The sequence below is a fragment of the Perca fluviatilis genome, chromosome 9 (genome assembly GCF_010015445.1).
Source record: "Perca fluviatilis chromosome 9, GENO_Pfluv_1.0, whole genome shotgun sequence".
Lineage (NCBI taxonomy): Eukaryota > Metazoa > Chordata > Actinopteri > Perciformes > Percidae > Perca > Perca fluviatilis.
This window is the reverse complement of record NC_053120.1, coordinates 24,277,666-24,288,892: the sequence shown is the minus strand read 5'-3', so window position 1 is coordinate 24,288,892 and position 11,227 is coordinate 24,277,666. Positions and strand designations below refer to the sequence as shown.

At 41.1% G+C, this 11,227-nt stretch overlaps 2 protein-coding genes across 2 annotated transcripts; both read right to left on the bottom strand.

Annotated features, from left to right (window-relative positions):
• Nucleotides 1-203: 203 nt before the first annotated feature.
• foxd2 (forkhead box D2) lies at nucleotides 204-1,789 on the bottom strand. The gene has a single exon (XM_039810520.1). It carries the CDS (start codon nucleotides 1,326-1,328, stop codon nucleotides 225-227), a length of 1,104 nt encoding a protein of 367 aa, XP_039666454.1. The 5' UTR covers nucleotides 1,329-1,789; the 3' UTR covers nucleotides 204-224.
• Nucleotides 1,790-7,828: 6,039 nt separating this feature from the next.
• Nucleotides 7,829-10,497, bottom strand: foxe3 (forkhead box E3). Its single transcript, XM_039810519.1, has one exon. It carries the CDS (start codon nucleotides 9,595-9,597, stop codon nucleotides 8,332-8,334), a length of 1,266 nt encoding a protein of 421 aa, XP_039666453.1. The 5' UTR covers nucleotides 9,598-10,497; the 3' UTR covers nucleotides 7,829-8,331.
• Nucleotides 10,498-11,227: the final 730 nt, after the last annotated feature.

Genomic DNA, 11,227 nt, shown 5'->3' with positions numbered 1-11,227 from the left:
AAAGATCCTTCTCCGAGTTTCTCTTGCTTTTGTCTCTCAATATTATACACATATTTACAAACCATAAATAAACCTTTGTCTCCTCTTACATTGTCAGGGAGTAGGGAGAGCCAAAACACTCTTATTTCACCAAGAATGCACAGCCTACCTTCACATAGGACGACGCCATAATTGGCTTTTTAATAAAAGATTTTCATTCTTGCCTTTTTTTTTTTTTTTTTTTTTTAGAAAGGACAAGTGTTTATATTCGGGGTTTTGCTGGAAAAAGTCTGGCCCTGTGGCCCGGGTTGTAATATGCTGTCCTGTGATAGGTTCATATGATTGGAAGCAGAGGCCAGTGCTGGGGTCAATATTGCCAGGATCTGTGCCTGGCTGCCCGGCTGCGCGCTGTAGGAAGAAGCGGTGGAGTTGGCCGCACCAATGATATTGTCAATGGAGAACGAAGGCCGACTCGGGGTGCTGGAGTCCGTCTTGAGAGGCGGCAGAGACGGGCTTAGTTGAGGGTAAAAAGGCTTTCTTAAATCGGCCCCTAAAAGGGAGGGAAGGTGGTGCGGCGCAGGGAATATGGAGGCTGATGAGGGCAAGGTGCAGGGGGCGTTAGGGAATGGGAATGAACCACCTGTGTGGTGTGGGTGATACGGGTTGTGGGCTGCGTGGAAGTTCTGCAGCTGAAGTCCATAGTTGTATCCATACGGGCCGTATCCAAACCCGGGTAGAAAGCCACCAGACTCCCTGAGGATTTCATTAGTCTGGTGCCTCTTGAAGCGCTTCCTCCTGCGCAAGAAGCTCCCGTTGTCGAACATGTCTGCGGAATCCGGGTCTAGGGTCCAGTAGTTGCCCTTCCCGGGGTTGCCAGGCTCTCGTGGGATTTTCACGAAGCAGTCGTTTAAGGAAAGATTGTGGCGAATGGAGTTTTGCCACGCGGGGAATTTCTCCCGGTAGTAAGGGAATCTGTTGCTGATGAACTCGCAGATCTCACTGAGAGTGAGACGTTTCTTGGGGCTCTGAAGGATGGACATGGTGATCAGAGCGATGTAAGAGTACGGTGGCTTCACAAGAGCATTTTTTCTGGATTTCTCCCCGATCACGGTGCCGACCTCTGCGGTGGACCCCATCTGGTCTGACGGGCAGTCGGAGCTGCTGAGCCCGGGAGAGGAAACCCTCTCGGCCGCGTTCTGGGAGTAATTATCGTCCGAGTCATTGTCCAAGTTAAAGTCGTGGTGAATGTACTTCCCATCCTTTCCAACGGATATGTCACCCCCAACCACATCGATGTCCACATCTTCGGACAATGCAGAGCTGTCGGACATATCCGTCCCTAAAGTCATCCTCGTAGACGCCGCTTCTCTTCCCCCTCTCTCCCAGAGTTCCTCCTCCTCTGGTCCGGTAAGGCTACTGAGCGAGAGCTGGCACACACTCTCCCTCTCCCCCTTACAACCACACCAGACTTTATCTCCAACTACTGAATGCACACATAGCTAGAATCTATTGAAAAGATAAATAACTATTTGACCTGTGGATTTGGCGAGTCCTGGTCGTCCGAGGCGGGTCAAGCAGGGCCGTGCGAGGTTCTCATCGAGCAGAAAACGTCTGGTTTTCAGGCGTTAAAAAACAAACAAACAGTCGAAGATGATCAGATCTTGCACCAATCTGGACTTGTTTTTTCTTGAGATGCGATTGTTTCCGTCTGTGATCAGTTTATGCTGTAGCTCATTAAAAAAGCTACTTTTGGATATCCAAGTATCTTTCCAAAATATCTTTTTACGCGCAGGGTTGGGTAGGTATCCAGCCAGACTGTCATACTATCCTCCTCAGCTCTCAAAAGGTATTTATAGAAGCACGCTGGTCACGTGGTATTTGAGTCACTGTTACCAGGAACTGGACGAAATTGCAAGTCAATTTGGATCTGCTCTTTAATCTTAAAAAACATATTTCGTTCAAAACAAAAACAAATAAATAACAAGGTGTAATAGCTTTTATGAGGGTAATATCAGTTGTTCCTATATACATATAGACTTATTTTAATAATAACAGATTTTCATTTAGCTATTAGCCCATGGTTGGAGTTCTCCATCATTCTCTGCTTTATCGATAGGCCTACTGTATTGACAACGTATTAGGGACAAATTAATATGGATTAAAAAATGTTGAAAACTACGAAATGTCTTATTATCATAATTCAATATGCGATTTTATTTCTGAACGGTTAAATGGAATTAAATGGACAGTTTTTGCAGTGTAAGGCGAGAGGAGTAAGATGTGTTGCGATGATGATTAGAATCTTTTAAAATAGTCTAGCAAAGCGCATATTAATAATTAGACAATAATCTAAATGCATTTTTTTTAAATCAAAACAAATCTCCAATGTGCTTATAATATGGTTACAAGTGGCTAAGTTATACAAATGTCTGAAAAATATTAAAGCTCAGAATGGTCATCAAGGAAAAAGATAATGAGTATAGTGGAAGGGCAAATCCTAAAAGTAAATCGTATAACGTGCAAAAAGGCCTACATGTAAAAGTCCATATGCAAATCGTCAATGGTACATTCGTCTATATTTTATTATATATATATATATTATATGTTTTTATTATTATTAGTCAATTGGATTTCCGTTCCTTTTCAAAGGCAATTTGTTCAATATGCGATTTTATTAAATTCAGAAATACAATTTGCGCCCATTGATCTGTCAAATAAAAATTTATGTTATAATAAATATTAAGATGTCACTATAGGCCTATTACCACTCTATTCATTTGACATTCTAATTATTATTTTACATTTTTCGTCTGACCTGAGACTTTTGATCTGTTACATCAGCTTGTATTGACGGTGTTAAATAAACAGCTTATTTTACACGCAGCTCTTTATTCTGTCCCCTTATAAATTGGCTGATTTAGGCCGTATTGAATCCCTTCTCAAAGGTTTTGGCCAGTCGCCTAATTCCCTGATCACTTCTCACGCGTTTTGTGTTTTCCTTGTCAAGAAGTCACAACACTATCCATCTGCATGTTCTGCATAATTCACACAGTCGGTACACAGGGGCACAGTCGGCTGCAACCTGCTCCAATTCGTCTTCGTCAGGAGTGAAAGGCCAGCAGCAGATGACAACGCGTAATGTGTCTGTAATGTGTGCAGGGCTGACATTCCAGTTCATTACGCTGCAGAAACACCCAGTTATTGTAATTCATTTATATATCAGCACCCTATTCATCTTAGAGGACAAACAACAGATTGTCATACTTTTTTTTCGGCTTATCAGGTAACAACTCATCTCGACTACAATATATCTGTAGTGTTTGTTTGCCTTTGTAAGTCTGCATTAATGTTCTTTATTGCAAGACAAGACGGTTCCACTGAGGAATCAAGTGCAGGTCAAGCATGCAGCTTGTTAAATACCATCTATACAGTTCGGCCTGACTGAGCCGTGTTGTCCTCTCGTCTGACCTGCCCGTCACAAGCCTTTTAAAATCTGAAATAGACGCACTGAGACCTGCGTGGCAGCTGCCCACACATTACGTTCTCCACGCCTCACAAGCAAGCCCTATATTATTATTTTTTTTATTTTATTTGAATTGGATTCGCCGGTTTTGGAGCCATGGGATGAAAACACTGTCCACATTTTATTTATTTATTTGACCTCTCGCACTGTCTTCCACAACCCGTGCCTGTCATGTGTTTGTGTCTATAGACGTGTTGCTGTAGGCTATAGCCTACCTATTGGAAAGATCTCATATCAATAAATAAAAGATTACAAAAATATATACACATATTTTGTGTAAGAAAGTGTAAAAGTATGGGCTTGTTTTCATCTACAGCTCCTTTTATTATTACATAGCTTCCACAATGCAGCGTACCTGCACATATTTCATTTCGTGATGACATTTGGCTGAAAATGCATTATTTGATCGATTTTATCGAATTCGTTCGGCTACATTTAATACAAGACGTGCGCTGTATTAGTTCTGGTTCTTCAAGTTTCCAAAGGTTCAGTGGGGTTGTGGTTCTTATGATCCGAATGGAGAGGTTTCTCATCATTACAGTTTGTGGGGTCGAAGCGCCCCCTGCTGTTGCCAAAGTCATACCAAGAACATTCTAACACGCATGGCTGTCGAGAGGACAGTAAACGCCAGTGTTGTGTGCTATAAATATAAAACAACTGACAAACTGAAGGCTGTTGAGATCTGAGCCTATTTTGAGAGAGGGGCAAATTAAGTTCAAAGTCAAGTCAACTAGCAGTTATTTGTCAACGCATGCAGTAGCCCCATGTGATACGGAAATATTGTCTTATTTAAAAAAAAAAGTAGGACTAATTGTGTGTATTCACGTAGCCTACATTACAATACTTGAGGATATTGGCTGTCAGACAGATTGTGAGATCAGTATTAATACAACAGGAGGTTTAATGAAACACACTGTCCAGCAAGGGTCTACTTGACTTCAAGTGGTTGAGGAAGTACTCAGATCCTTTACTTAAGTAAAAGTACTAATACCACACTGTACAAATATACTCTGTTACAAGTAAAAGCCTGTATTCACATTGTTGCTTGAGTAGAAATAAGTATATAATCAGGAATATGTGCTTAAAGTATTACAAGTAAAGGTATCCTCAACACAGACAAATGTCCCCTGTGACTGATATCAGATCTATTATATCATCAGAGTGTTAATACTCTTACATTAATGTAAAAGCAGGATTTTACTGTTTGGTGGAGCTCATTTTGAACTATTTTATATCGGACTGCAGCTAATGATGATTTTTATTATAGCTTCACCTGCTGATTATTTTCTCCATTAATCAATTGATTCTTCGGTTTGTAGTGGTTTCACAATGGTATATTCAATTATTGAAAAGAAACGCAGAAAATCCTCACATTTTTTGCGAAGCAACAATTCAACAATCAAAATAGATACATTAAAATAATTAGTTTTCTGTCAATTAACTAATTGATTGTTTCAGCTGTACTTTTATTACAAAACATCATATTTTATAAACTCATTATGTGTTTTTTGTGCAAAACTCTTAAATTGTTAGGCTAACTAAACCTGGTACATATTGTAGTGGAGTATAAAGTACAATATTTCCCTGGGATATATGTAGTGGAGTGGAAGTAGAAAGTGGCATGAAAAAACAAGACTCAAGTACAGGTAGGCTACCTCAAATTTGTACTGCTTGAGTAAATGTACTTAGTTACATTCCACCACTGAAGGGCGCAGACTGAACTGTGATACTGAATTAAAACAGTGTCACATTTCAGATTTGGTGACTCTTTACTAGGTTATAGTAAATAACATCATCTGGAACTGAAATCTGAACGGCATTAAGTGACAACTGGAGCAAAATGTTCAAAAACTCCTGACATACTGTATGTGAAGCCAAGAATGGATATATAATCTACGCAGGAGCAGCTGGCTGTTTTTAAGTTGCAGGAAGAAAACTTGCTTTTTGAAAATGCTATATGCGTGCTTGGTGTCTTTCAGATATGACATCACAGAGTGATATGTCCAACACTGTGAGTTTTGTTGCATGAACTTGTTCAGCTGTTCAGAAATGTAAATCATAATGTACCCTTGTGAAGCCAGCCCCTCATAATTCTTGGCGACTGCATTGTCATTGAAATACAAAAAGAGAAATAAAAAGCTGACGTAGAGCCAACCTTTTATCAGCTTCTTAATGATATCGCAAATACTGTGCAAGCTGCCTCTTTAGTATCAATGTTGAATAGTCAGAAACACTTTCATCAGTGCACTTGATTGTAAATAGCTTTTGGGACACAGGGAATTAGGATGTGCTTACTTTAGCAGTGGTTTCATTGTTGACCGTTGAGCAGATAAATCATAATCACAGAAAACTCACAAACTGCATGAAGAAATCCTTGATGAAGAGGGAAAACGAGCCCACAGGCTGAACGTCTGGCTTTTGCTTCCACCTAGTGGTGGAAACTTTGAACCTGTTTGATTCCTTCCCTTCCGACTGTTTGTTCATTCAGAACTGAACAAACAGTTGCTGTGTTACACACAAGTAATGAGGTTATGAGCAGGCCTGCTCTTTGAATTTGACTATGGTGACAAACTGCTTTGAAATATCAGTAATGCTCCCAGGGCATGTAATATGTGGATGTAGATGATCAAAGGCAATGGGGCTTGCTGTTAGGAATTTAAGATGCTGTCCCATTCATCAAACCAAACAACCAGTCTAATTTGCACTTACAAGTTCTACCTGCTTCATCCCATAATGTTTGATCATGTGCATGGTCAGATTGACCCACCAGGTGGCCCTGAGAACAAATGTGCTGGGTTTACTGCAACAGGAGGAACAGCATATCTGCAGACTCTATAGGAGTTTGAATATATTACAATCCTAATGTTGGTACTGATTGTAATATGGGCCGCCACAGAAATTGTATACATCCCTTTGATGCATCAATAGTTTGAGTGCAGTTTAGATGTACTGTCTCAGGGCCTCAATATCAGACCAGGGAGTAACACACAGACAAATGAGTATAGCCATAATTGATAGCTTTAAGCATCCATACCTAAGCAAAAACAAACGCAGAGCTTTTTCTTCTTCTTATTATTATTATTATTATTGATTGAATAAATATATATTGTTTTGTATCTCTATCTTTCCATTCTGAAAATTGTCCCAGTTGACTACAAATAACTTTTCTGTCACCAACACCAACTATTCCACTTTATTTCTACATTTCTATTTCTATGACCTTAAATGACTTGGGAAGCACTTTTTCCAAAGTCTGATAAATTGGTTTAAATTTTTTCAACCGAGAAAACAAATTAAAATGCTAATTAATATCGGAATAACAACTACTTGTTGATATTGTTGATGATAACGAGTGAACAATGAGTTGATTTGTTGTTTTTCAAATACTGAAAAAGGAATAAAGGGTATATCTTACATGTGCATCCATACCCTTGAAATCCAAAAATATTGTTTGTAACTGACAGATAAACATCCATTTCATAACTAACAAACTAACAATAAAGCATTTTCATTAAAATGATAATTATTATTAAATGGAATGAAAGATAAAGGAGTTAATTATGAGAATAAACAACCTGCAAGTGAAAGTGTGATGAAGATTATTTCTCTAGAGATGTTGAAGATGCAGAGACTCTAGACCAAACTGTGAAAGTGTTTTCAGTTCTGTGTTGACTACACGGCCTGTATGTAGCTGAATAAATAAGAACATGTGCTTCATTAGCACACTTTGAGTGGTTATGACTAGGTCTATACATTTGTTTAATTATTCCTAATTGTGCGTTCCTGTGATCTGCATTTCATTTTATTAAACAGCTTAATTCATTATGTGATGATGAGGACTAATCTTTCTTTTTAATCTAATTGTTTATTTATTCATTGTGTCTAATGTGTAGCCTACTACATTTGTTCTTATTGTTTTTATCATTTAGGCTTTTAAATTATCAAATTGTATGTTTACTTGGTGGAAGATAAAGAATGTAGGCCTATATAGCCTGTTTTGTTTTTCTAAAAAGGAAATGTAAACATGGTTCAAGTCTTACTATTTGAAGCATTTTTGAGCCGGTTTTGTCTTGAATATAAAAATAACAACATAACAATTATATATGATACAATATTTTTGTTAATGAAGACACTCATGTTTTCCTTTTGACTGTAATTAATAAAAAACGGTTTCACTGATATATAGATATCGTACGTACATGTAACCTGCAGTTACACTAAAGCCATATCAAATAAACGCCAATGTTTTTCACTCACAAAGAGAATTATCGAGAACAAAGACCACATTTATTTTTTTACTGTAAAAATGATTTTATTTCAGGCGACCTGTCGTCAGCAATGATAACACTCTTTTAATAAAGTTTTTATACATCAACAAACTATTTACATGAAAAACTGCAGACTTGAATTCAAATATACTAACAAACACGTGTAAAAGCTAACTCTAAAACACAAATATGAATGGCACAATAAAATACATTAAACAGTCATGGAATGTGTCAAACGGATCTAAATGGCTTTTAAAATAGGAATGTTTTATCATGAGGCTCGGTCATTTTGTGTGTGGCTAATCTTTGTCTGATCCTGGCAAATATAAATCACCGAAATCCTTACAGGAACTTATAAATTCATCGTTTAATAAGTGACATAATTAGGCCACTTACGACATTTTGAAATAGAGGCCTTATATTCGGCTCTAATATCCCAATAATAGTATTTTTATGTCAGACCTATATTCATCTCTTATTGAGGGCGTATTCCTCTAATATGGGACTATTTAGTGGCCTATAATTAATTAGGATATATATATATTTTTTGCAAATAATGCCTCACATATACCGCTCTAATCCTGACGCAAAGTTGGCTTGTCTCATGTAGGTGTTGTTGTAGGAGTTCATTGGACTGGAGAGGCCCAGCAGCTGCTCCGTGTGCTCGGCGCAGGAGCCCGGGCGCAAGGCCGGCAGGGACAGCCGGTTGCCGGAGCAGTACACTTGAGAGTTCCCCGGAGAGAAACCGGACTGGGTCATGGTGGGCAGGTTTGGAGGAGAGGCCGAGGAGGAGGAGTACGGGTACCCGGCGGCCAGGTTGGATGAGAGGTTTCCGCTGTTTCTGCTCAGCATGTTCGCCGAGGGGTTGCCAGTCTGGGTCTGGAAGCACGCAGACGGGTCGGTGCCGGTGACCGCGCAGTTGGAGGTCATGGAGCCCAGGTCACCTCCTCCCAGGCCCAGACCCAAACCAAGCGCCTGGGAGTTTAGGTCTACCCCCTGACCTGTCTGCTGGTTGATGATATTGTCGATGCTGAACATGCGCGGCTGTCCTTGGCCGGCCCCGGCGGAGGTCTGGTAGTGATGCAGCATGGCCGGATGCGGGGATGTGGCAGTCAGCTGGGAGCCATACCCGGACCCTATCCCAGCGTACAGGGTGTTCGGGTAAGAGGGCCTGCCCATTGGGGTTGGGGTGAACGCGCTGGAGCTTTGCATGTAGCCGGGGTAGGTGCTCACATCTGTGCGCTTGAATCTTTTCCTCCTCCTCAGAAAGCTCCCGTTGTCAAACATGTCCTCAGCGGCGGGGTCTAAAGTCCAGTAGTTGCCTTTACCCGGTCTGCCGGGCTCCCGGGGGATCTTGACAAAACAGTCGTTGAGGGTGAGGTTGTGGCGGATGGAGTTTTGCCACTTCTTCGAGTTCTCCCTGTAGAAAGGAAAACGCTCCATGATGAACTTATAAATGCCCCCCAGGGTGAGCTTTCTCTCGGGAGAGTTGGCAATGGCCATGGCGATGAGAGCGATGTAGCTGTAGGGAGGTTTCCCCCTCTGGACGGGCCTCTTCCTCCGGCGGCTCCCGGTGGGCAGGTGCTCCTCAGTCTGCCCCAGAGCGGCTCCATCCTCCGTGTTTGGACTGGTTCCCCGGGGCTCGGACTTGATCAAAACATTGTCCTTTGACCGGGCCTGCAGCATCAGAGGCGGCGGTGCCAGCGGCGAGTCCAGGCTCACATTCGGAGACATGACTTGTATAGGACTTGCCTCGGCGGGCGAGTGCTGCGTCTCAGCGGTCATGTTGCACATGCCAGAGAAGTAAGAATAATTTGCCAGATTCATAAAAAAAACTACGTGATGGTCTTCTTTTTGTTGAAATGATCAGCTTGGGGGGGGGGGGGAATGCCCGTGAAAGCAACAAGTTAGGTGCGTAGTTTAGCCTACTGATCTCCTGCTCTGGACAAAAATAGCCCCTGTCCTGCTGTCCTGGTGTTTGGGGTGGTGTGTGTCAGTCCAGGTGAGAGGAAGGCGTTGACAGTTTTATAAAGCGAGGCAGGAATGACGCCACTGGCTCGCCTGTGACGATGGAGGCAGGAGGACAAAACCCAAAAGAACAGTTTAATGTTCCTCTGACTCTGATGTAAGAGCTCATGGAGTTTGAGGTATGTTTTCATGTTACGCTGTTAGGATAATTAGTGTTCTAGGTGGCAGTTTTCAAAAAAGGATTTTAGGATTTATTTAAGCTACTAAAAAAATACTTTAATTTGAAAAGGCCTTTTGCCAGCTCAATGTCCATGGTAAGTTATGGCCCAGTTAGGTAGCCTAGATCGTATAACTTAGTGATTATGTCAGACACCACACATTATTAGTGTTTGAGGCACTAACCGAGATTTACTGATGACCCCTTCTATCTCTCTGTGTCCACTGTTCTCTAGCTGCTTTCACTGACAGCTCTGTGTATATCCAGGGCAGAAACAACACTCACAGAGCTGCTCTGTGCTACTCCAAACCCAACAGCCAATCCACCAATTGAAAAATAATAACAAGCCACTGAAAACAAGCAATTGAGCTATCAAAGCTTTTGGGGAAGAAAAGTAAATATCCCCTTATTTCATTTTCAATTTTTGAGAGTGATAATCAAACAGTCCCCCGGCCAGAGAGAAGAAGTGTTATCTTATGGATCTTTAAGTAAAAACACAGTTCATGCACACAACACCCTTTAAACACAAGCATGCCATGGTGCTTCTAATTGATTATTTAGGCAAATAGAGGGTTGACGTTAATTACAAAAGGGAAGATACACAGGGAGGTGACCTGCTGCCATCACTTTTTACAGCATGGGGAGAGGTGCTGCAAACTGTTGTGAATGATAGGATGTCTGGAATGCGCCCAGCAAGGCAGACAGATCATGTCATCATGCTACATGCACGTTTAATAAACTGGGTGGGGGGGTGTACAGATGGGAAACAAATTAAAGGTACACCTGAGTGGCATTAGGGGGTCACTGAATTGTTGATAAGTATAAAAATGATGTGAATTATATAGCGATGGCCTTCACAATCGCCATATCTCAACTTAATTAAACACTTTTGGGAGAGTTTGGACCATAATTGACAGTGTTTCCACCACCATCAACGAAACATTGTTCTTTTGGAAGAATGGTTATAATATTAGTCAAACAACTTTATGATGGTTTTGTCTTTAACTTGTAACCAATTTGTACTGATGACCTTTACAATATTTAAGACAACATGGCTAATTGTCCTTCTAACATTCCTGATATAAACAAATATGATGGTGGCAATAATCCCACCAAAGTCATTAATCATAACCACCCACTGCATTACTGGATGCCTGCTTCCTTGTCACCCTAGACTCACCAACACAAAGTAGCTGGCACCCCAACCCCCCCCCACACACACACACACAGATGATAGGACCCCTCCCGACCCAGCCGCAGCTCAGACAACAC